Source organism: Anomalospiza imberbis, chromosome 2 (genome assembly GCF_031753505.1).
Source record: "Anomalospiza imberbis isolate Cuckoo-Finch-1a 21T00152 chromosome 2, ASM3175350v1, whole genome shotgun sequence".
NCBI classification, from domain to species: Eukaryota; Metazoa; Chordata; class Aves; order Passeriformes; family Viduidae; genus Anomalospiza; species Anomalospiza imberbis.
This window is the reverse complement of record NC_089682.1, coordinates 50833977-50860745: the sequence shown is the minus strand read 5'-3', so window position 1 is coordinate 50860745 and position 26769 is coordinate 50833977. Positions and strand designations below refer to the sequence as shown.

Below are 26769 nucleotides of genomic sequence, written 5' to 3'. Positions count from 1 at the left end.
TGTGATTTTCTGCTTCCTACAGCAGGAATACAGTTCATGCAAGTGTGTATGCTAAAATTCAGTCTTTGAGGACTTTCCTTGTGCTTAGTTTCATCATAGCACACAGCTCAGACTGATTAATTGTTTGGAATTGTAAAGTTTCTGTTACAGCTGGTGCCCACCATACCAGACAGGACTGTACCAATGATCTGTCTGGTGCTGGTCAGTTGCCAGATCTTGAGAACTCAAGAAAAATGAGCATTTTTGTTTGGGCTTTTTAAAATTTCTGGTTTTAAACAAAGCACTGGGCAATGGGAATTACACCAGAAGAATTAACAAGGTTCTATCTGTGCTTTCAAGGACATCAATTGATGTCAGAGCTCTGACACTCATTAACTCTGGGATTCCCCTTCACTGTTTTGTTTTTTTTTTCCCTGGGATTTCTGGGATTATTAAATACTGTAAAAGGGTTGAACCTCTTCAAAAATAATGTTGAAATCTTAGCCTCTAGTGTCCCAGCATTTCTAGAACCTTAAAAAATAATACCGTAATGTAAAGGCCAGAGGACACAATCTCAAAAGAGTTACTTATCCAGACATTTCACTCACATTTGATGCTGCCTAACAAACTCTGCAAACTGGCGGTCTTTAGCGTAGAGCTCTATAATTCGAATTCTGTCCTGAATTTCCTAGAATACAACAAATGGAATTGTAAGTACATAATAGAAATCAGCATGCTACTGAAATAACTGATTTCTGGGTTTTGGGAAATAAAACTCCTATGTGTTGCTATTTCAAAGAGTGGAGCTTGAAATTGGGTACTCCAATGCTAAAATTCTTCTCTATTTTATTTATTTTGTTATAATGTTTCTAATTGAAAATAAACAATAAGTGAAGCACTTCATTTGAATTCAGTAATACTTCACTTTTAAATCAAAACCAGGGTTTGAACAGAGTGTAGCATTTCAACAGGCTTTAACAAAACCGTTTATCTTTCAGAGACACTTTGCCTACCAGTCAGTCTACCAGCTACGTACTGGATTCACACCTCTCACAGTTGCTTAAGGATCTGTGGTTAGTTCTGGGATGTAAATCCCTTCTCTTTAGTCATCTAGAGTAAACCTTGGATACTGTGTATACAGGAAGAAATAAGGTGTGATCTAACTTGCAGCTTATAGAAAGACTTACACTTTAAAAACAATCAGAAAACACCCAAAACAAAAGCACCCTGTGAAAAGACCTGGATGTACCAATTTTTCACTGTGCAACTACTCTTACATGAAAGAGTTGGCTTTAAAAGGTGTGTCAAGTAATACATCAACCTCCCCAACTCCCATGAAGTTACCTAAGGGGTCAGATCCTTTATTATGTGAAATTCATTACATGTCAGAAAAAACCCATAACCTTCTCTAAAAGCAAGCAGGGAAAGCAAGCTTTTCTGTCTTCTTTTAAATAGTTGCAGCAGATGCAACCTGTTTATCTGGAGCATAGACACTGGGGAAAGATCGGGCCCACCTCTGAGGTTAGAAGTGTGGAGTAAGCTTACTGTTTCCATGATCTTTCCCATGCCTATGAAAACAAGGTCATTTACCTCCTTAGTAAGCTCACTGTTTTCATAAATGTGCCTGATCTCTTCACTGCTGTAGTCTGTGGATGTCTCTGCACTGGTGGAACTGTAGGACGTTAGCTGCGGATATCTCCGGTAATAATGGCTGTAGCCAGTCGTGTCACTTTCATACATGGGGTTGTATTTAACTGCATTCTCAATGGACGAGAGGCTGTCACCCTGCCTGGGGGAGCAATAAACACACTGTGAGCTTCTCTGCAGCCTGGAAGGGCAGCAGATAGACTAAGGAAGCCTGGCATTTGGAGGTGCCTGCACATCCTGTTGCTTGTAAACTGTGTGGTATAAGACTTATGACAGAATTATCCTCATTGTAGCCGATGTGTTTTAAAATATTAGATGGTGTCACCTACCCCTGGGAGTCCCCAGTATCACTCTTTGTGTACTGGTCTCGAAGGGTCCTGGCCAAGAAGAAGATGACAGCAGATGCCACAAGAAGGAATCCTGCCACAGAAGCAATTGCAATACCCACAACCAGTGGCTCAGACACATATTCCTCACAGTGCTCCCCTCTGTACCACCAGTTCTCTCCCACACGGCACCTGCCACAAAGAAACACAGGGAAATTACACAACAGCAAAAGCTTTGGTTAATGTATTTAAGTTCCTGTTATGATGTGCCCTCAGTTAAGTCACCCCAATAAATGTCTTTGCATTGTCCAATCACTAATTTTCTTTATTGTTATTATGTACATACTTTTTGGTAGATAATCAAGTATTAGTTTGAGTTGAAGGAAACCTTTAATGGTCATCTAGTGCCCTGCAATGAGGGGACCATGACATCTTCAACTAGATCAGATTGCTCAGAGCCCCATCCAGTACAGGGGCATCTACCATCTCTCTGGATAACCGGTTCCAGTGTTTCACCACCGCCACTGTAAAATATTTCTTCCTTATATCTAGTCTGAATCTACCTTCTTTTAGTTTAAAACCATTACACCTTGTCCTATCACAACAGACCTTGACAAAGAGTTTGTCCTCACCTTTCTTTCAAGCCTCCTTTAAGTATTGAAAGGCCACAGAAAGGGTCTCCCAGGAGCCTCCTCTTCTCCAGGATGAACTACCCCAATCACAGAATTGAATGCAGATAGGTAAAATAGCAAAAGGGTAACACATTTGTGGTGGAAAACACCTGTGCTTTATGAAATGTACAGTATCCCGTGAGGTGTTAAAACTGGAAAGTGTTTAGACTGAGGAAAAACTCCTGCCCTGATTGAGCCTTGCATGTGACATATCAACACTGCAAAGGTAGGACTGGAACAGGCTTGGTTTCAGAGACTTACCTGCTTCTGATTAACACTATCACACAAATGTTTAAATGTATAATGCATCTGTAATAATATCCAATTTTAAAGTTTTAAAACCATTTTTATTTCTTCTATTAACTGTTAGCAGTCTATGATTGACTTTAGAGAAGTTCTAGGTGAACTTTAAAAACAAAATCACATTAAGTAACATAAATAACTACTAGTAGTAATACTATTGTTTGTGGTAGTTTTCTTAATTTTTGTTGATAGATACATTTTATTTTTAAAAATAGACTATTACTTGTTTGAAAAGTAAAAAGTAAAGTGGCGTGTCAGGGGGAATCACCAACTTGTCTGCATCTTGCACAAAGTCTTTTTGATTACCTACAAAATACAGCAATCCTGTTCAGATGCATCTGTATCTTTTTTTTAAGCAAATATCTGGGGCCTGTTTCTTCATCCTTTTATGAACCCACTTGATTTTTCCCAAATGTACAATAATTTACTTTTATATTTTTTCCAGACCAACAGCAGTATATTTAATGTATTTATGCACTATGAATGTGATGTTCAGATATAAATTTCTGTTATGGAGTAACCTCTCATAGGTGACATGACACTATCAAACACTTTGCTACTTGAGAAACCTCTGGAGGTAAATTCTGTCCCCAAAGGCCAATAAAAGTGATTTGAACAACCGAGTGTGTTCCATTAACACCTCTATTCCTTGTTAGTTTTATTTTCTGATGTTTCTGTTCTATTAATTTGTTACTGTCTCATTTGATATATAGATAGGAAAACTAATGTTAATACTGTGACTTGCACTGAGCAGCACAACATGAATGATAATTACAATCTACTCACTTGTTACATAATATTGCACAGAATTTTGGACAAATCTTACAGAACACTACAACAGAGGAGACAATAGGAGTTTTCATCCAGGAAGCACAACTTTCAGCAGCAGGGTGACCTACCTACAGATGGCCCCTTGCCCAGGGCTTATGTCACACTTGCCGTCATTCAGGCAGAAGTTTGGCTGCAGATCACAAATGCTGTTGCAGGGCAGCCCATCGATGCTGAGATAGCCAGGATTGCAGACACACTCAGCTTCCCCACTCCAGCGATTTACTAAGCATTCAGAGAACTCATTGCAGGCCTGGAACTTGCAGGGATCTGCTTGCTCACCTGAAAATACACAGAGCATAAACTATTAATGAAAGGGGAGAGCCTTAACTGAGACAGGGTGCTGGCTGTCAGATTCTCTAATGGTTTCCTGATAATCCACAAAAATCCACTCTGCATATTTCCTGAGTAACAAAAGGTTCTGCTAAGGTGAATAAGCACTAGCAAATATACCCCTGTCTGCACATGCCAGTGGCATGGCAAGGACCACCCAAAAACCAGTCCAAAAAGCAAGTGTGAAGTGATGTTTTCATACTGGAACAGACAACACCTCATATTTTCTCTGTCTGCTGGAACTCTCTTTTACAAATGAGTAAACCACAGGTGATCTCCAGTATTTCTTGCTTTGGAAAACCTAGGCAGCATATGGGGAAGGGCAGTGGGATGTCAGGCACTCACCATCTGCTGTAAGGGGATTTGCCTATTTGTCTGCAAGGAGTACAAGCTTGAAGCATTCAAGATATCTCACTTGTATTAGGCTTAAGAGGCTGGCATACAGCTAAACAATCAATATCAGAACATTTGCCATGCTAATTAGACCATCGTTATAAGAGACCTATCTGGGAAGAACAGCTACCATATGCCAACAGGTCAGCACTCTTATTTTTCTCTAACGTTAAAACAGGAGAGATTTCTGGGTTGCTTATATGGTAAACTACTGGCTAACTTGGACAGGGGAAAAAACCAAAACAACCTTCTCCCTGTATCAGAGAAGTGAAGCAAGAGGGCTTGTCACTTTTTAGTGTAACCAAGACCTTAACCCAGGCATGAGGCAGCAACCGTTACCAGTGCAGATGCCCACCTGGCAGGTAAACTGGCTACCACCTGTGGGAATAACCACATGGAGTATGTTCAAACCACACATGAAAGTAAGCACAAGAGAGATAGGCACCACTGTTCTCCCTGAGCTGTCTGCTCCTCCACTCTCCAGGCCAAATACAGGGGCATTATGCATTAATTTTTCTCCATAAATCTATATGGATCCCATACAGCTTTCTCTGTCTGGGTCCCACTTTGACATTCATTTCTTTAGTCCCAGAGCAAATTTTCATTTGTTTGTTTTTACTCTATGAAAGACTGTCTTTCTAAAGCCCAGCCTGTGAAAAGCATTGGGCAGCCTCTGAGCTGTGGGATCCTTAGCACTTAAACCAGAAATTTTTCTTTATCTCTTGCTTTAAACTGCATTTCCCTGTTGCCTTACCCGATTCCACATCCAGGGAGTATTTATCGATGGCCAGGTTCATGGTGTGATATGCAGTGTTGCAGAAATCTTCCAGGATCATGTACACAGCGTTGGTGACATTCCGAGGCACAGGTTTGGCAAATTTCATTCGACTGTTCACCACAATGCTGCCATTTCTGAAGTTCAGGATTTCCAGATTCTGGAATCCCGTCAGATTTGACTGAAGGTAGGGCACCAGCTGCAACACAGGGGATATGACAGAAAAGCTGAATCTTTGCTCGAGCCAGTTGCACTGTTACTGCAGCAGACAATTAGAGTCTCAATGATTTTATCCAAATCAAGGGCATTAATCTTTACCCAGCTGAGGTCTGTGCTGGCAGCCTGCCAGGAGCCTGAAAATTTTAGTCAGTACTTAAGAGTATAGCAATTTGCAAGGAGTTTCTAAAAATCTACAATTCAGAAACACAGTTCTCAGGACACACATTGTGTTCTCCCTTGATCTAAGTACCTGGAATACTTGCCATTTCACAGGGTTTTTCACTCAAGCATGTCCCCCTTCCCTCTCTCTGCTTTGCTTCCTTCATCTCTCACAAGAGAATGCTTGTTTCATTCAGAAGAGGGGTATTTCCCAATTTGGCAGTTAAAATTTGGCAGTTGTTGCTGTGTAACTCCTGCGAGGCCTTCCAAGTCATCAGTCAGGTTAGGAACAGCTTAGTTCCCTCAGCTACCTCCTACTTAGAACAGGTTGAATGTGTTGCAGAAAAGTTACCTACTCACAGCCCCAGGTTTTCTTGCATCTTCCTCCCTACACACTAAATACAGAGCACTCTGGAAGCAAGTAGGGGGAGTGTAGTAGTGACTTCAGCTACACTGCTATATTTATTGACATCAGCAGAGCAGCTGGTCCATGATGCTAAGGAGCTCTCCTTTAGAGAGACTATTATCTGAATAAAAGATGAACAGCATCCCACCATCCATTTTCAGACAGAACTTTCACCACCGAGGGACACAAATCTTATATGTGAACACCAGTTTTGAGTTGCTTTCTGCTAAAGAGAGATGACTAAACATAATTTACCAGCAGTTTTTGTCTGTCTGGTAATGGACATTTAGCCCAGAAGTGCTTACCAGTTCCAAGAATCGCTGCTCCAAGGCTTTGTATTCAGGGGAGTTTTTATTAAACAGGTCCTCTGAAAACATCATGTTGGTAACCCGAAGACTGAAGAACACCACTAGAGCTCGGGACGGGACGGTGCTACTATAGTGAGTTTCTTGTGTGGCCCAAGCCACACTGGCCATCTCTGTGGACTGGACACGAGTCGTTAGCTCCATGTGACTTTCAGTCATTCTCCTTCCCTCCTCAGTCTGCTCAGGAGAAAATTGGACAGTGCTAACATGACCCAGGTCTACTAAAACATCCAGGACTCTTGTTGTTTCATCTCCCAGCTTTGTTGAGGTAGCCACAGACAATGACGGTGTGGATCCCACAGGAGGAAGATGGGATGGAAGTTCAATGGTGCTTGTTATTACACTCACTGTTTGATAATCCATAACAGTGCTGAAGCTCACGGAAATATTTGTGCCATGGTCTGTACCATCCTGTCCAGCAAAGCCCTCTAGGACAGTGGTGTGATCTATTACAGAAGGAACTGCAGCTGAACCTTGAGTAACCACTGGCATTGCTGGTTGCACTGTCTGATCTAAGGAGGTTTCTAGTGCCCTGTCAGTAGGCCAAACATCAGCTGGTTCCTTCACTGCTGATCCACGAGTGTTTTGGACTGCCAGTGATGAATCAAGGGCTTGCTGCTCGTCTGTGGAAGCATCAGGCTTTACCACAGAGGGATCTGCAGTGAGAATTGTTTCTAAAGAGACTGTGTCCAAGTGTTCTATTGTAGCAGCTTCCATTACATCCGGCTGCTTCACTGTGAATAGTTCTTCTACCACTGCCCTGTCTTCATTTTGGTGTTCAACTACTTCAGGGATTATGTTCTGGCCTACACTAGACTCCTCAGGTTGCTCCATACTGACAGTCCCTGTAGATGTATGGAGACTATATTCCACAGACAGATCTGTATATGGTGGTGAGACAGGGGCGTCTCCAGCTGGCATGACAAAAGAGGAATCAGACATGCCCAGTGTTTCTGTCTGTGTAGATGGTTCCACAGACGATGGCTCTTCAGTATGTAACAGAGGTACTTGCAGAGTTGTTGTCTCTGGAAAGACAAATATTTCAGACTCAAAGAAATCTTTTATATTGACTATCCTTTCATTCTCATCTTTGGAAAGATCATAATCTAATTTATTCCCAGAGTTAAGAATATAGTCTAAAATCATGCCTTCAGGAATATCCTCAGTTTTGATTAATAAAGACTCATTGTCATCTTCAAGCCAGCTATCAGGACCAGGGTAGAAAACTGGTTCCAGGGTTGCTTCTTCCCAAGGCCAGATACTTGATTCCATTTCTTTTCCTGAACCATCAAAAGCTGAACCAGACCCATCATCATATATAACTCTATCTCCAAGAAATATATCAGTTTCATCTTCCATAGGGGGCACTTCTAAGGTAAAAGGAATTTCTTCCACAGAGTCTGCACTGTCACTGCCCTCAGGACTACCTTGGATTACTTCTTCCTTCTCCTTAATATCAGTCTCTATGACTGACGAAGAGGCCACTGTTGGTGCAGAGAGCAGAGGAACTGCATAGTCATCGGTAGATGGAGATTCTTCAGGCACAAGGTGAGAAGGACTTAAAGGCAAAAGTTCTTCAGATAGTCCAGTATCTTCAAACATTAAAAATAAAAACAAATCGATAATTAGATGTTGTTTATGATAAAAAGTGTCAAATTTAATTCATTTTATTATCTGTAGATATGTATTCCACATTTTCCATAATATACCCCGGCCTATGTATGCCAAAGTCATAAGGACCCCTGTTAACCTCTTCCACTTTCCATTCAGAAATTCTATGGGCCAAGTCAAGACATACAAAATTACTTCTGTGCTATTTAACAAGTATGTATCATTTCCAGAAGAGAGAAGCGGGTATTATTAGCTATTACAAACATTTTACTTTGGTAAATAGCTCTAGGATACATGTACACACAAAAGGTAAAACTGGCAGAGAAAGATACTTAATTTTCAATGGTTTTCAGTTTTCATTTCAAATGAAAACTCATTTCAGTGAACTATAATTTGGTGAGTATCAGGAATTACTTGTATCCAAATTTAAGCTTCAGTCAATGGCACTAACTTACCGTCTAAAGAACTGGGGGCTGAAAGCCATTCTAGAGAGTCCACAGAATCATGCTCTAACACTGGTACAGTGACTAAATGAGTAGTCTCTAAATTGTGCCCATCAGGCAAAGAAGTGACATGAACCTCTGAGGAAAGTGGAGCTTCAGGTGCCAAACCGGCCTCATACTCAATGTTCTCTGGTCTTGGCTGGATTTCATTGTCACTGGCCTGCTCACGGTCTGAGGTGGAATCTGGTTTGGTGTAGTCAAAGGGCAAAGTGTTGCTGACAGTTGACTCATCTGCAGAAGGACGTTCAGCTAAAAAGGTGCTGTCCTGGAACATAAAGCCACTATTAGTATTTCCAATATTAATATGTTGAAAGATTGACTACTACAGGGGAAACACTGATTGTCTGCATTGGGCTGAACACACAGAAGGGGTTAACAGCAGGCAGTGGCCAAACCTTGGACTACTGCTTCTGAGAGAACAATGCACGGCAGCAGGATGAGTGGCAAATACAGACCCTTGCCAGCCTCGTGCAATATACGTGTAAAATGCACATCCTTCTGACAAATGTCATGTCCAGTCATGTCCATGAAAAGGGGAAAGGAACCATTCAGATTGTTTGGAGTGCAGAACCCCTTGGGCTATTAAAAGATTTACCATCTATATCCAACCCCATCTCCTTTTCTATGTTGAAAAAATGAATCTGTCCGTCTCCAACTAAATCAAAGATAAATGTCTGCCTTCCTAAAGCATGATGAGGTTCTAACCGCTATTATTCATCAGCCACACAACGTGGATACCTGCCCACCTATAAATGCTGTGCAGTAATTCTAATATTTCAGTTACTATGATACGTGAAACAGTAGAAAGTGAACTTCGATGGATGCATGCCCAGTTATCATTTATTGATATCTTTTAGTATATCTATAGTACCCAAGAGAATAGCAAAGACCAGAACCTAATGAAGAGCATTTAGAACCTGGAATAATTTAGTCTCAAAGCCAAGATAACTGTGCAGGAGAAGAAAAAAAAAATCTATCAGCAGTAATGATGAACAACAAAGTGCATGCAGAACGAATTTGTGAATTATTTGAAACGTGAAAAAATAATTTGTTGTTACATCTCCAATTTCCACACTGTTTATTTACTATTCCACGTCCGAATCATTAGCTGGTTTACAGTTAAAGTAGTTAGCATATTTCATCTTTGAATATTAATCTCCTACTATGGTGTCTGATGAAGTAATTATACTAGAAAAAGGCAATAGAGATATTAAGTTATTTGGTCAAGGCTACGAAAGCAAGCTGATAGCCTAAAACTCAGGAATTAGTGTTTTACATGGATACGTGCCCAAATATAAATGCTGTGCAGCAGTGGGATATGGACCAAAAACCCCGTGGGGTATGAAAAACTGCCAAGCAATCTCAAGAAGCAGCAATTTGCTAAGGACTAACAAAGTGCCAATGGTGACAAGTAAAGTTAAGTTACAATGGGCACAGGTTTCTGTAAGACGTATTACAGTTCAAAACTTGTAATCACTTCTGTAGCTCACTGTTCCTGTCAAATCTCTTTCTATTGCTTGACCAGCAGGAATAACAGGAAGAATCCAAATACTTTTCAATTTGAAATTTTACTTGAAATGTGGGTGAATTAAATTTTCAGCTTAATTCAAACTGCATTTGAATGCTTTGGAATCAGGCCAGTTAAGGTTTTGGGTTTTTTTTTTCCTTAAAATTACTTGTTTGCATGTATTATCATATTTAAAAATGCCAACTGTTATGCCACCAGAGTCTCATCAAATGTTTTAATTTATATGGTAAAAATCAGTTGAAAAGTATATATACCATAGAGACGTGCTCCAGCAATTTTATTTTTGGCAAGACTAGCCACTATAAATAAAGCTGTAAAAAGAGTTACTGTACAAAATTAGAAATAAATTACACATACAAATTCCATAAAGAACGAATTAAGACTAACAGCAATTGCTCCTCGATACATTGGTTTAATATAAGCATTTAGTTGCCAGGGATTGCACCTCGTCTTTTATTTGAATATGGATAAATGCTCCTTTGGCAACTGACAAAGATCCTTGTTACAGGGCAATATATTATACTAACAAGTTTAATATCATATTGGCTAGTTCTGGTTTTCACCAATGTAAAAGGCTTACAAATATGATAGATGGCTGTAAACACAGAACCCTTCTCCCTGATTTTTCATTTTCTGCTACCAGAAAGGCATTGTAAGCCAGAGCATTCTACCTCTTCCAACTCAACATAAACAACAAGAACATGTGGATTTCAAAAACTAGACCTGATTTTTGTTTTACTTCTAAAGAGAGCTGCAAAACTCAAAAGAATTAATTGTACCATCTAGTAGCAATTGGATGATGAAATCATGACAGTCTCATGTCATAATACTGGTCTGCTAATACAAATCCAGCTTATTCTCAAATCACCTAGGGAAAACTATAGCAAAATTCTCTTCCATAGGTAGCAGTTCTACTTGAAAGCATCAACTTGAACCATAAAGGTTTGGCATCTGTGGAAATAACTGATCGATTGCATACTGTCTAATCATATTTAGAATTTTCTTATATTTGTCTGAAGCTACTTTGCAAATTACCTGTGTATTGCAGATTGTACACAGCCAGTTTGGGGATATACTTGATACCTTTTACATAATCAGTTTTTGACTGAAGGCATAGAAGCCTTTATTCATAGTCATGATTAGAAAAATATAACTTCAACGATTTTTTGTCATAATATTCCCAAAAACTGGTTTAAAATTTATTATTGCAAAGGTACCACTACTCTAAAATATCTTCCTGCTTGCACATCTGTCAGAGTACAGAATGGCAGAATTCTTTGTCTCACTAAAGTAAACATCTGCAACATTTTAGACTAGTTCAATGTCTCTAGTAAGATGTCTTCAGTAAAGAGAAAGCCCTTTTCTTAAAGCTAACTTAAATTCATGTTTATCTACACCATGTTTAATCCATTATGGCAAATCCATGTGAATTTTTATTTTAGACATCAATAAGTAGTTTTTAAGACTCAACAAAAACTGTAATGAAATTAAGGACATTATACGTACATCCATTCTAACAATATTTGCATTCTGTGAAAACAAATTTTGCTTACATAAAATTTTCAAAAGTTGGCTAAAATTAAATGTGTCTGTGTTCATAACATTATCTCACGATGGACTGAGAACCTACCATCCAGCACAAGTGGATCTGGATCTGAGTTAATTTCTTGTTGAAAGCACTTCTGTGTTACAGAACAGAGTGGAGAGCAGAAACCAACTGCCCAGACAATGATTCAGCACTCAGAAGATCTCTCTATTGGCAGAACTGACTGGCTTGGCCTCAGCATTGCTGGCACCTAACTTAGTAACTTTACTTAAAGTCCCTTTGTACAGACATGGTCAGGGACATCAAGTCTCCTATCCAATACAGAACTCTAGTCTGTGTCATGGATTATTCCAGAGGGAGTCAGAAAAGACAATTACAATTTCAAGAGACAAAACAAAACAAAAAAAAAAAAAAAAAAGAACCAGTGCCAGTAATTTTCCTCTGCTGGTATTAGGAGAATGTCCATCATCTTAAAACCAAATTAAGAACTTTCTTTGAAATAAATACAGTAACAAAAGGAAATTATGAAACTTAGCATTTTATCTCTTCTAGCAGCCAGGTGTAGGATTTACATCTATTTCTTCTTTCCAAAGAAAAATAGTACTGTGGAAGGAAGGATGACCTCTTTAGAGATGTTTACAATCAAAATAAGATGATCACAGAAAATTGTAGGGCAGCAAACACTACAATTGTCACACGAGATATTTCACCAGTTCTTACTCCAATATAAGGTGTCCCTTCATTAGTATTTAGTCTGCATGAACAACAGGATAGAGAAGCTCTGAGTGCTGGCTACAATTCTATCCTGCTGAACTAAGTTATTCAAATGTGTCCAAAGGCCACTGCTCAGAACCATACTCACATCGAACTCTGGGCGCTCCAGCACAACTGGATGCTCAGTAATCCAGGATGGGTCTTCCGATGTGGGGTGCAGTATTTCCTTCACTGTGGAAACAGAAACACTTGGGATCTAAAGGCTGCAGTAACAGTGTGAGGAAGTTGCACTGGAAGACCAACTGAAAAACCCTCTTTGATTTCAGATTTGTAAGTAAAATCTTCTCAAAAACTTTGCCAGAGAGACTTTGTTTCTGGAAATGCCTTCAAATCACTGACAGGAAGTGAAGGGGAAAGATGAAAACAAAGGGGTGACAGCACCCTTTCTTCAGCAATAATCTGGGTATTCCCTTTGTGCTGCCTAAGGCCAACACAGAGTTACTAAGCTGAAGGTTACCCTGATGCAATGTGCACCATGTGAACCACATTTCCCCCTTTTATTCCTATTAATTTTTTGAAAATATTACTGAAACTACACACTAAACCCCTCAGTTTCAAAATAAAAATTAAAATAAAATGGGGGGCTAGGCTAATGGATCAAGAATAGGATGCTACTGCTCATGACTTGGCCTGGGTAAGATCAGAGCAAACCAGGCTATAACACAGTGGATTCTTTTCTGTTTCATTTTTCAGAGGACAGCTGAATAATTCACTCATCTGAGATTTATTTTATAAGAAGTCAGATGTGTGGCACACTGATGCATGATAATTAATACCCACCATTAGTAAGCTGAAGAGAGTTTGGGTCTAAAGTGATGGAAGCATTTTCAAGCAGAGCATTTTTCTGGAGGATCTCAGCAATATAATCTCGGAAATCACTGATGGTATACACAACTGTTGGATTATCCTCTATGCCCATGAAGGAGTTGTCTTCCACCTTGTTTGAATGAAGGTTAATCAGGTCCCAGGTGGCATTGCTGATGGCTTTTCCATCAAATGTGACAGCATAGTGAACTTCAACCCCACTTCAGTTGTACAAAGAGAAAGAATACTGATGAGAAATTCCAGGTTTTCCTAAGCAAGCAAACACTATCTTTTTTCACAAGAGCCCACATCAATACCCTTTATAATATAAAAATACACAGCTTTAAAAACTACTTGATACTTTTTACAAAGTTCTCAAGGGAAAGGCTACCCAAAACTGACATCTGGTCTGGTCCCAGTCCCATATTTCTACTAGTGAATGGCAGACAGACCACAAGCAGACCAAAACACTGGCTTTCTGCAAGCATTATTAGTGGGTCCACCAGCATGCAGTGGTGACAGTGGTGATTTTAAGATCATACCAATAATAGGAACGGCTCTGAGGTATGAAAATAGACAGGAAAAACATGTTGTACATAGTAGCAATCTATAGTAGCAAGTGAGAGCCCTAATCTCTGTCACTGTGCAGTGTTAAACTGCTTGAAAGAATGTTTTTAATAGCAACAAAATAGTATTTAATTCATCACATTGGGAAAATTTATCTAGACTCATTTGATCATTTATTCTATAACTCAGTATTGTATCTGTGTACAGTTTAGGGTTTTTTGTTTTCATGTTAACTCTCCTCCTGTTTCTTAATACATCTGGATGTCCTTTTCCACATGACAGATTAGGCTGCAATCAGATTTACCATACACTAGACATAATCACAAGGGAACTTTACAAGATACAACACATTTTGGCCATAGACAGAACACAGCAAGAAAATTAAATAACCTCTGAAGCGTTAGAAACATATGCTCTGAATATAGGTTTTCCTGATTCCACAGAGCTGGATTGGATTTCTAAAACAATGGTTCTGTTTAGAGAAGTCTTTAAAACCCCAGTTCCAGATACAACAGAGAAAATTCACAAACACACTGACTAAACCCAGGAGCCTGGGGTTTTGCTGCTGGCTCTGTCATTGACATGAACCCACCATAGGCTCACCATGGGCTCTGACTGTCAGCAGAGGAGATTAAAAAGGACAGGAGTAGTGAAAAGGCACAGGAAAAACGGAACAGAATATGCTCCTCAAACATAACATTTAGGTTTAATACAACTGTGCTGTCATTCAAAATTCCTAACAAATAACTACAACACCACCCTCTTTCTGGAAAGGGCTGAAAAATCTGGTGCCTGGAACATAGCCCTTCTGAACAGTTGCATACAGTTTGTGAAGAGATTTTTGTTGCTAACCTTTCTTGAAAATACTCATTCTCTTTAAACTTATTCATGGAAACTGGCTATGCTGAGATACACACAGAACAAATGAATAAATTTAGTAAATTAAGGCTGCAGTTCTTTTTCTGTCTTATGACATTCTCAACCTACTAAAGAAGGAAAATTTTCTGGATTCTTAGCTTGCATATGTCTGATGAAAAACAAATCCAGACTAAACTCATATTCTGCTAAAGAACATTTCTTAAAGTTCTGCTAAGATCTGCAGCACCTCTGGCCTTGAAGCTAAGCCAACAGCCTTTGCTGGGGAACTGTAGGTTTCTTACCTACTTCAATTTCAGTATTAATAATAATCCCATATCTATTCAAGATTTTGCTGCAAAGTATGAATACTTTGAGTCATTGTTAAGCAATTTTGTTTTCTTCACATAAGAGACTCTTATATACAAGTTACTCCAGTAGCTGACTTGTGTTTAGGATGATTTTTCCTGAGGGTTTTTATTTTTATTATTACTTAAATGAGCAAATTAGGTTTATCCTTAATTGAAAAGATCAGTTACTTGCAGTTTCTGGTAAAACCCTCTCTCACAATATTTATGTTAGATAACTATCTTGCTCTGAACACAAAAATACAAATCCCAAAAAACAATGTCCTCCAGCAAAGCATGTTTTTCCCATCTGTATTATGGCAATATCTATAAAAAAGTTGTCTTTACCTGTTTTCCTCAGAAGGGCTGATTATAAAAACAAAGCAGAAGAGTAAAACCTATTAAATCAATGTCATAAGTCTTAAAACTTTAACAAGTTTGCTTTGGTATTCTACAGGGCATAACCATTTGAAAATGCATACAGGAAAATCCTTTTAAGTTGCATAGTTATTCATAGTTATTCAGCTACATAACAAATTGTTCTGCTTTTAGTGAACTGAGATATTTTCTATTGATCCCAAGGAATGAGCAGAGCAGAGCCATCTCAGATTATTGTAAATAATGCAGGTAAATTGCTGTCAGTACCAAGAAAGATCAAGGCTCAGTTATTTTACCTAAAGGTTTAACTTACAAGCAATGGGTTTTTACAAGCAGAGAACAGACTTCCAGAAATACCAGCCTTTTATTTGTCTTCTCAAATTAACCAAGTGCTTGCAAACCTACTAGACTGCAAATAGCAAGATGGAAGGTTTTGCTACCTTCCAGTCTGAAAGCTGGATGTAGCCTAGGGTTCCAACAACAAGACCTCTCTCACTACAGCTGCTTTGTTACCTACATGTATGCTAGTTAAGTTACTCCAGGCAATAAATTCAAAGAAATACAGTTTAGAGTCTCAAATAAAACACAGTTTATATTAACTCATGAAAATTAGAACTCATTAGATTTTTAAAGTTATATCCATTCCATTGAAGAAAAGTCACAATTTGTGAGCCCTGTACTCCAAAAGTCAGACATTTTACATTTGATGCATTAACTTAACAAATTAACTTTAAATTTCACTCTGAAGCACAAATGGATTTGAGGGAATTAGGTCTTTAAAAATATATTTCTAGAAATACAGAGAGTTAAAACATTCCATATCATTTATCAAACTATCCCCCACCTTTTTTTGATCCAAGAGAGCAAGACCTTTACATATCCTAAACACTCACCTTTAGAGCCATCCCAAATTAACATCAAGAATTTGAAAAAGAAATTTAAATACACCACTTTTCCCCAAAAGGATTTCTGTGTCCTTCCTTGTTTAATACTTGGACATATTAGAAGTAGCAGATACGAATATATCTTTTAATTTTAAGATAAAACCTTGAACAATAATGCCTTGTCTTAAAATCACAGCAAGTATTTAATGTGAAAAATGCCAGAAGGAAAAAATTAGTTCTGTATTTCTATTTTAGTTGCATATATAGAGGTACCAAATATGAGAGCACTCGGTTAATACATCCTAGGAGTTCCCCCACACACGCCTGACATCCTGCCAAGCATCATGTCAGCTCACTGCATCATCATACATGCTCATGCTCAATCACCATATAAAGCATCAGGATCTTTTACCTGTAATCCAGGATATGGATGTTTTTGTATCCAGGTAGTCCTTCAAATACACTTTTAATCTATTTTGATGGAAAAACAAAAAAAAAAATAACACAGATTCCATTCACTTCTGCTCATGTGGTGAGAAATCAGGAAGTGTTTCTAGCATTTTCCAAAAGTGTATCTGAGCTGTTATATAGAATAGGTGAAAAACAGTTAAATATTATTTTCTTTATGGAAGAGTAGTTTTGTTGACATTGTTTCATTATTAGAAAAAGAGGAAATAAAAAGTATGAAGAACAACATCCAATATTCTCCAAGAACGGTATAGAAACACTCCAAGGGGAGAAATGGAAAGAGACTGCCAAGATTATCAACCGTGCTACAGGAGACAAAACCAAGATAGAGAATACTGAAAGTTCATGCTGGTTTAGAAAGTTTTTTAGCTTCCAGAGATCCTTGCCAGTTGAGGATTATTTTTATTCTGTAAATTATTGTTCCCATCCCCCATCTCCTTATTTTTAAACTGTCTTTGGTGAGACTTAAACAATCACAGTGCTGCTGACTTTTTTCCCCCAAGAGCTTCTTAACTCAAACTCAGAGAAAACCAGGCAAGGGATCAAAGGATTGGAATATCCATGTGCCAGGTGGACTCTGTCCCATCCGACTTTTTTTACACACACACATACCGTGGCATTGCTACTTGGACTCACAACTAGGAAAACTGAGATGTCCAGCCTACACTAGCAACTTGTGAAAGTCATGGTGATGGGTTTTGGCTGCAGTGAAGAGTACATCTCTTTCCCATTTGGCCCAGGATCTGGCACAGGTTTAGCCCCAGCAAAAAGGATTCAGAGAATCAACCCCAACTAAATGGGGCTAAGAAGGAGGCAAAGCTAGAGAAAAGATAAGCCTCACGATAAGCAGCCATATGGCAATTCAGATACCTCTCCAAGGAGAAAAGAAAGACACAGACCCAGCTCCCAAAATATGATGGCAATATAATTACTACCATTATAGACAAAATAAAAAACAAATACTGGAAACCATAGGTAGACAAAAACCAGCAGCCCTGACACAGATGCTTTTTGCTGCTATTGCTTTGCAGAGCCAGCAAAAGGAAAAATGAAGTTAGGGGAGCAAATCACCTGAGAAATGAATCGTTCAGACAGCAGTTGATACTCAGCAGCAGATGGGTCCTTCAGCTCCTCACTGTACTGTTCACCAACAATCAAAATGTTGAACTCAATCATCTGCTCAGTTACAGGTCTGACTAGCTTTTCATCCTGCTTCTTTATCTCATTATTGATCTGGAAGAGAAGGAAGAAGGAAGAGAAGATAAACACTTACTGACACGTGAATGCTGCAGTCCGAAGCACAGAAAGCAACTGTACAGAGTAAAAATGCTGTAGCAGAAGCAGCATGGTTCCTTTCCAATTTACTGAGTGGTCCTATTCTCTGCTCCAGTAGAAATATTCCAAGCAGTACTGTTTCAAAAGAATAATGCTGTTCTTGGGACCAAACCACATGTGTTCTTGGTACATAATGTAAGCAGGACCCTGCACTTGAGTCAGAAGCTGTCTGTTTCATATTCTCTATTTATTCCAACATCAGAGCTCCAGTCAGCACTGAAAGCTCTAGAAGAAAGTACAGTTTAGCTCAGCTTCGTTTCAGGGCCACACTAGGTTATTGAACAATATGGCCCTGTTATTCCCTGTTATTAAATAAATCAGCTACTTATATGCAGTATGTGAAACTTTGTGAGCTTCTCTGTGATCCATTGAGCATTTCATTTTTATAAGAAAACAGAAACCAGCTGATTGATAACACTGGTTTACAAAATTGTCTTCAGTCATGTTGGCCCATGAATACTGCAATTGGATTCTAGGGTGTAGAATTAAAATTTCATCTGGAGGACCTGTTTCCTAGAAGCAAATACTGCCCTGGGACCTATGTGGTGGTCAGCTCACTTCTACAGAGACGTTTTAAATATGGGGTCTAGACTTCCCTGTGTTGTGAGCTTTGGTTAAATATCACAGAAAGAGTGACTTGTAAGATGCTAAATAAAAATTCTCCTACATCAACAGAGGAAAAAGAGCAGACTATCAGAGTCTTCAAGGCTGTCCAGGCCACCTCTCTGCTGTCCTATACAATTGTACTCTGCAGACCCTTGAAACTCTACTACAGCAACGTAAGGAATATGGTGCTTCCATAGGAATAACAGTGTTCCACATTCTTCTTGAAGCTTTCAGAGCCACGAGGCATTCCCTCTTTAGTCCTATGACACTAGCAAATTCCTCACCTGATAGTTCAACTGAATATATTATCTCCCACTGCAGGGGAAGAGGCATTTCAAAGCTTCTCCAAATAGAAAAAATATCTGCCCAGGAAAATGTCTCAAAACTTTAGAAATTCACACCCTGATTTTATTGATGCCATGATGATTTTTTGCCTTTTTTTTTAAATATACCTCTTAGGTATTCTCAGTACCCTTAGCATGCATACTTATAATTCCTTAAGTCTGATACCTTAGCATAGTCCTGGTATTCTGTCAGGCCAGGAGACCAAACACCCTAGAGGCCTCACGGTTGGAGGCCAGAAAGCCCTATGCTAGCTTGAGAAACCAAGGCCCCCTCTAGAACACATCCTATAAGCCAGGATTAGGCCCATCTGAAGGGGAACACTTTGGCATAGGGGGATGTCATATTATTCATTCAAGCATCTCATTGGAACATCTTTGTTAGACATACTAATTTGCAAGGTCCATAAAATGATATACATGATCTACCATGAGCGTGCATTTCAGCATATTCCACCTTGGTAAATTGTTGCATCATAAGAATCCTTATTAAATACTGAAGTAAAAATCCTTTATCCCTTAACTGTGTCTGGCTCTTAATTTTAGGACCAAGAAAAAGGCATCACTATGAAATCCTAGTTTGTGTTAACACATCGTATTAAGAACACCTTTAATTGCTATTAAATATAAATGACCATAAACAATATCACGTAGCGAAGGCAACAGAATGTTGAACCAAATGAAAAAACCCACTCACAGTAGTGTCTACATTGTCATGCTCATGGATGGTATCACCTGCAGGACTCTCAACGGAGACCTCATGAGGGGGAGGAACATTGGCAGCTGCATCTGAGTTTGAAAGAGAACAGTATTATTTTGTTTCTGTTTGTTTGTTGGTTTTTTTTTCTATATACCCACAAAGTGGTTCAGCAAGCATAAACAAATAGTCAGATTTGATTCCTATTCCCATTATCTTGACAGCAAAAGCACAGGAGACACATGAAGAGCCTGAGAAAAAGTATCAAATACACTAATCACTATAAGATGCTAACATTCTGCCTAAGCAGATGTATTTTTGGAAACATGAACTTTGTGCAGTAAAACCAGCACAAACCTAATTTCTTGAGTAGGATTTTCATGATTCATGAAATAATGAAATGTCAACATATAACATGATCTCCAGATTACAAATGGCATTAGAGAGGTGTAAAAATTCAGAGCTCTTTCTGAAATCCAAACACATGAATTTCTCAATTTTCTGGTAATTCAGAATCAGCCTTAACAGCAGTTAGATAAAAACTGACCTCTCAGTGTGGTAACATCAGCATCTGAAGGCGGAGTAGGAGTCCCACTAGATAAAAAAACAAGTCAGAAATTGAAGCTGGATATGGTAAGATAAATGTAGTAGTTTTTGATATTTCTGTGATTCTGATAGTACACCAAGAAGTACCTGTACAGAAGAAAATTTTCGTGGTACTATTTTGCTCATAACTTCATAAAAATTAGGCTTAGCAGTATTTCAGTCATATTTTGCAACTTAGATTTTGGGTCACTTGCATCATACAACACATCGTTTGAGTCTCTGGGTTGCTAAGCCTCTTATACCCCAAATGACCTGGAGTCCCATACAAAAATACATTTTGCCTTCTAGCAGTTCTGTAAAGAAAGCAAATGTAAAGAGATAAAACACAAAAATAACTGGTTACACCCTATAAACCACTTAGTTTTTAAAACATTCCCCAATGCACTCAAACACCATAACTGCACTGAAATCGCTGCCAGAAGATGGGTTCTTTTCATAATTAATTTTACTGTGCTTATTTGGAAATCTTCAAAACACATCCATTTCCAAACCCAGTTAAGGGATTCACACACATATATAAAATTACTCTGGGCCAAATGTGAAAAACATTTCAGAAGAACAATCACATGAAGACTGTCAGCCTGAAGAAAAACGAACAGCTTTGACACAACTCTTACAGTAAACCCAAGCTGCTTGGAGCCAATTCTGTAAGCTTGGAGCAACTGTCAAGTTACCAAGAGTGGGAGACATGCTCTAACAGAAACAAGTCTTTCCTGAATGAAGGGAAAATTATTTTTTGAGTTTGTCATACTGTTAACATATACAGCCCAAGTGGTAAGACTAGAAGTTTGACTGCTGGGGAGAAACTGAACATGAACATTACTAAGTTCATTATATTGAGATATTTCTCTCACTTCTAAAGGATCTCCTTTTTTATTGGTGATCATACTTGTGCCATGAAACACGCATTGCAGCAAGTCTTCACTCTAATATATGCAACATCAGCCATGGCTCCTGGCCTAGCCAGGTTTGTTTTATGATTCACATATTCTACAACTGGTCTTGCAATCTAGCCTATCCTCAAGCAAAACTCCACGCAAAGTTGATATCTTGCCTCCTTCAGGCTGTATAGTCAGTCTTTGTATTACTCCAAAAAAGGCTTCCAGCACCAGCCAGACAAGCAGACTCACATTTCCATTCTACAGATACCAGAGCACCAGCATATGAGCAGAGATCACAGATTCACTGAGTTAATGTCTGAAACACTTTCTCTTGCTGCTCCTCACAGTCACATAAGGCTTATGTGCCAAAAAACAGACCTGAGGGCAAACCTGATGAACTTTCTATTTAAGTCAGGAATCTTTTCACCCATCTTTTCCCAGAAGGCACAGTCAATCCTCCACAAAATAATTAACTATACCAAAACAGAGTTCAGGGAATGTTAAACTGACAGGGTGAAATCTCCACAACAATTCTAAAATATTAACAAAAAATAAAAACTTTCACATGAACAAATCAGAAAATACTTATTCAAGAGTTTAAACAGTATCTTCATGCATTTTCTTGCACAAATAAAATCAAAGAACTCCATGCAAGCTTTGAAGTGTAGTTCTGCCTGTTTCCATCTCATGGACACTGGTACTTGTTTTCAGCCAGCACAGTGCAAGGCTGCTTTTCAGTTTGCAAATTCTTTGACAAACTCGGTAAATCATTTTACTAAAAAGTGTAATTTAGACAAGATAGCCTCTCTTAAGGATATTTTCTTGAGAATGCTGGTTATGTTTTGGAGGGATTTAGTTTCTTCACTCATTTGTCATCTTAGAACTGCAATAAAAACTATTTCTTAATTATTAATTGGTCTGAGGAAACATTTTCCAATCAAGTTCACCTAATTTCAAGATGCCTCTTTTACCAGTTTCAATAGGACGTATATTGCATCTATAACAGAGTGTCACCAAATAACAGCATCAGAGCATTTTAGTGCATCCTGTTTAAAGTTCAGAAGCAGGAATGACCCTACTTTTCAGAAGAGGTGAACCAGTTTGGGATTTTATTTCTTACAAACTATTCAGTGTAACTAGGGTCAGAATAGAAACTCAACAAAAGCAAAGTGATGAATAGTAAAAACTCTGCTACAGGATTTTTAATGTTCTGGTCTGTTCAAAGCTATATCTAGCCATTAGCTGAGTCTTGTATCCACTCACCTTTTCTAAAGAAGAGGACAACAAGATACATTATTTGCTGTGGGAAGCCCTGATCCCAACCTGAGCTTCATGGGACTTGATCCAGGTGGCCATAGATTGGTGCCCAGTATCTTTTGACAGGCCTCCAGGCACTCCTGACCTCCAGCTACTGCCCCACAAGACACAGGTCACCCATGCATCCCACATTGTCCCTGCCAGCCTTCTGCACACTTAGTGCTACAACTAAGGGCATCTCAAAAGGACCTGAATTACTATTTGACCAACTGAGCACCCAATTCTGGGGTGGGTTAGCCTTGGCCAAGTGCCAAACACCCACCCAGCCACTCTCTCACTCCCTCCATCTCTGTAAGACAGGGGAGAACATATGATGAAAAGCTTCTTGGTTGAAATAAAGCCAGGAAGATCAGTCACCAATTACCTCCATGGGAAAATCAGACTCAGCTTAGGGAAAATTAATTTATTGCATATTTGAGTACATTTGGGTAATAAGGAGCAGACTAACATTAAAACACCACTTCTTCTTCACCCTTTCCCAGGCTCAGCTCTACTCTGGACTCCTCTACCCAGTGCATGCTCTGCAGGGGCAGCAGCTCCTTCAGGAAAGTTCTGCTTGCTCCAGTCTGAGTCCTCCCTCGGCTGCAGGGAATAGATGATTTACCCTGGTGTGGTGCCTTTGGCCTTGGCATTCCCCACACCACTGTTTCTCATTCTTTTTGCTCCCTCTTCCTCTCCCTGTACCATGTTTTTGCCCTTTTTCACACAGGCTTTCCCTGAGCTGACACTGCCACCAGTGTAGGGCTAAACCCTGCCTGTCAAAGCCGTCTGGAACCGCCTCAGGGCAGCCCCAGACCCACCCAGACAGGAGCCCCCTGAACTAAGTTGCTTGAGTTTTTAAAGGAAAAATTCTCAAAGAAGACAAGGAACCCCAAACAAAATGCTGTGGCATAAATCACACTTTCAAAAGAAGAGCCATTTACAAATGGAAAGGCCTAGTATCTTTCTCAATTTCTACTTCAAGATCAGATTACTAGTCATAGACACATCAAAGTGAAGTTCTCCAAGTTTAAAAAGTCCAAGAGGACTTTCTCTGTCACTGACTCCAAAAAATGGCAGCTCCCCAACAGGATACTTCTGTCACAAGCTTCACCTGAGGCACTGGTTTAGCCACATGGTGACAACCACAGCCCAAGCTAGGCCTTGGGGCAGCCATGATAGCTCTGAAAGGTGAGATGAGAGTAAGGCCAGTGTCACAGTGAGAGTTAAGGTTGTGTAACAAACCCAGCTCTTTAAGAAACAACAGACCACACTCTTTGTCAAGGCTAGGAAATATATTCTTACTGGCACTGAGGGGCTTTTAAATACAAGCCCTCAGGAGCTACCAAATTTTCTGACAGAATTCCAGTGCACAGCTGGCTGAAAATTAAAAATCAAGCACTTGAACGTCACCTAATTAATCTAACCAAACCAGTCAAACACCAAATTTGGTCAAATGATCAGCTACCACTGTTTTCCAAGAGGATGAAAATATAGTTTTAAGGACACTATGCTGTAACCAAGCTCACTTTATGCACAACATTGATTTTTCATTACTTTACTAGAATGATGAGGTTTGCTTTCTTTTTGCCTTCTACTTCCCCTTAACATTTTTCTAATGCCTACTTTATTGATCACCTAAAAATTCATCAATTGTACTGGGCAACTCTAAGGAAGTCATTCAAAATACACATGGCAATGCATATACTGAATTGTCTGAACACATAACTTTTCAAGGTAAACACAGATTCAAATTTGTGCTCATTTGCACCACTTAAAAGACACAAGATTTTTTATGGTTTTGCCCCAGAATTAATCCAGGGCCCACACTTGATTTTTAATTCTACCTTCACAAGCAAGCCACTTCAGATAGAGGGACTATATTCCAACAATAGTTTATTGTGAATTTGACACAGACACATGAAATATAATTTCCATTGTCCTACCTGCATGAGTGATTCCCTGGATCATCTTGGCTGAGCAGTAAGCAAAATATAAAAACATACACATATGTAGGGAGAGCAGGAAGGAGTAGAGAAAAACAGATGTCTAAGCACCAGAATGAACAACACTGCACTTGTGTTTCCTCAGTAGAAATAAGCGGTTTCAGATCACACAGTTCTGTGGGACACCAGGATCCAGGCAGGTATAAGATAAGATCCATAAGGGCCTAGGAAGATGATCTGAAGCAAACAGTGCTTATGGACAGCCTATACAGATTAATACAGCAGTCACAACTCACAAATACCGCCTACATTCCCCTTCTTGTAAAGGCCCATGGTACGACTTCTGTGTGACATCAGTCATATCAGGAGAAGACATGACAACTTCCAGTCCACCACCAAAGCATAAACAGAGTTCCACTGACTCATAGGCCTAAACTGGTTCTTTATGTGCAGCCATACTGTGTTATTAAGGAGAAACAACACTGGACCTGTCAAATGGGCCATCACTGATACCATTTCACAGCTCCCCATGAAGTTCTTTGAAGGTATTAGTTAGATTTTTTCTCTACATTTCTCTTCAAGGTTTAAGACAAACCCAACTCTGTGGTTGAAGCTAACATCTTCAGATTTGTAATACATGTTCTGGACATCCACCAGTTTATCTATTATTTATAAGATTGTTGGTCAATTTGAATGTTCTAAAGTCTTAACTGGCTATGTCAAGCATTTCTTTTTCTTGAACAATATTACTTCAATTCTCATATTGCACAAAGGAGAGAAAAAATTATTGTTTGATTTTTCTCATTTTTAAATATTTCAATCACACAGTCTTGAACTAACTAGCATGCAATTTAAGAAGTATTTTTATGCAATTTCAAAACTCAAGACAAAGCCTTGTATTCAGAGTCTCTGACTTTTAAGATTTACATGCGTTTATCTTAATTTTCATTTAGGTAGTTCTTGAATTTTAATCTCTCTTGGTTCTAATTAAAACAGGACAAACTTTTCATATTTACTACCAGACAGTAGGGAGCACAAAAGAAAATATGCAACTGAAAAGGAACAGTGTGGAACTCTTCACATGTGGTAAAACCGTGCAGATGATAAAAACATGTCAGAAATTAGGACTATCACTGCCAAGTGCACATGCAAAGAAACTTGGGTATGTTTCTATATCACTGCAGGCAGAACTGCTGAACTGATGAAATTATCCCAGCATAGAAGACAAAGTCTTACTCTTTCATAAAGCACATTTAGATAAATAGTACAAAAGCCAAATTGATACATCATCATCCATTGCTACCACTGCTGATAAAATATGGATTTCAGATTTGCCAAGGCAGAGAACATGGACAGAACACAGGAGGTCTGGACAAGATTCACTGCAACTAATTTCAGTGAGGTTAGAATCAGCAAATACCATCAGAAAGGACACGTGCCTCTAAATATTTCACTTTACATTAAAAAATGGTCCTGAAGAACTGAAAAAGTAGTATGTTATATTCCTCCTTTTCAACTATACTATCCTCTTTATCTTTTCCTCAGTATGCTGTTGTGCATACAGCACTCAAGCAAGGCTATGACATAAAAGCTCTTGTTTTCTGCTGCAACAATTTTGTGCTACTTCTTTGCTTGCAGCTGATTCTCAAGATCTGGCTTTTGATCCCCCAGGAATTAGACAAAAGAACTGTCCTATTGTCAAGAGACAGACTCCAATATTAAGAGACAGAACTTCATTGTGTGAAGTGCCAGTGGCCTACTGAATAAAGCAGTCAGTAAAAGTCTTTAGCTGACGTAGTGCTCTGACACTTCCAGCTGGGCCAAAAACTCTACCATGGCCACTGTGCTGCTCTGTACACATGTGGATTGTATCCCATATATTGCTTTTCCTTTGAGGCTTTCTCCTTGGTGGAACTTAGCTTAATCCCTCAGTTCCTGAAAAGGCCAGGGTAGCTGAGCATTCAAGCTACATGAATGCATGCTCTAAACCTTACGGGGACAAACTTCCATCCTGCTGTTACACCACTGTCAGTAATGCCAGACAGGGAGTTATTTCAGGAACTAAACCACAAGAGCACAAGGCACCGTTCCATAGGCTACGTTAAAACTATCCCAGCATTTAACTAGATGAAGTCAGCTTTTTCCAGCTAGAGAGAGATACCACATTGACATCTAGGTAGGATTATATGAGTTGTATCCAACTACTCAAGTCACAGCTTCAATTCTACAGCTGTTTACAGCTTTCAGCACAGATTTGATTTGATTTGATTTAGAGAGGTAGTAAGTTAAAATGACTAACAGATATCAAGGGCCTGTCTTCCATTCCAGATCAACCCCAAATTAAAAAATTGTTTCAAAGAAAAAATATGTTTCATAGAAAAAAAGATTGGTC

The 26769-nt window shown here is 39.0% G+C and overlaps 1 protein-coding gene across 5 annotated transcripts in view; it reads right to left on the bottom strand.

The window, feature by feature from the left end:
* Positions 1-26769, bottom strand: part of IMPG2 (interphotoreceptor matrix proteoglycan 2) — a 54631-nt gene that overhangs the window by 2442 nt on the left and 25420 nt on the right. For 2 of the 5 annotated variants that reach the window (XM_068180881.1, XM_068180879.1), the window contains 13 exons: positions 20196-20242; positions 19649-19740; positions 17741-17902; positions 16614-16672; positions 13147-13391; positions 12455-12537; positions 8471-8783; positions 6345-7996; positions 5235-5454; positions 3826-4036; positions 1956-2144; positions 1570-1768; positions 588-667 (listed from right to left, as the gene is read on the bottom strand). In XM_068180881.1, the coding sequence (XP_068036982.1) occupies positions 588-667; positions 1570-1768; positions 1956-2144; positions 3826-4036; positions 5235-5454; positions 6345-7996; positions 8471-8783; positions 12455-12537; positions 13147-13391; positions 16614-16672; positions 17741-17902; positions 19649-19740; positions 20196-20242 (3552 nt within the window). Of the gene's footprint in view, positions 1-396; positions 1769-1955; positions 2145-3825; positions 4037-5234; positions 5455-6344; positions 7997-8470; positions 8784-12454; positions 12538-13146; positions 13392-16613; positions 16673-17740; positions 17903-19648; positions 19741-20195; positions 20243-26769 lie in introns of those variants that run through there. The other 3 variants (XM_068180880.1, XR_010996192.1, XM_068180877.1) reach the window with 3 other exon arrangements.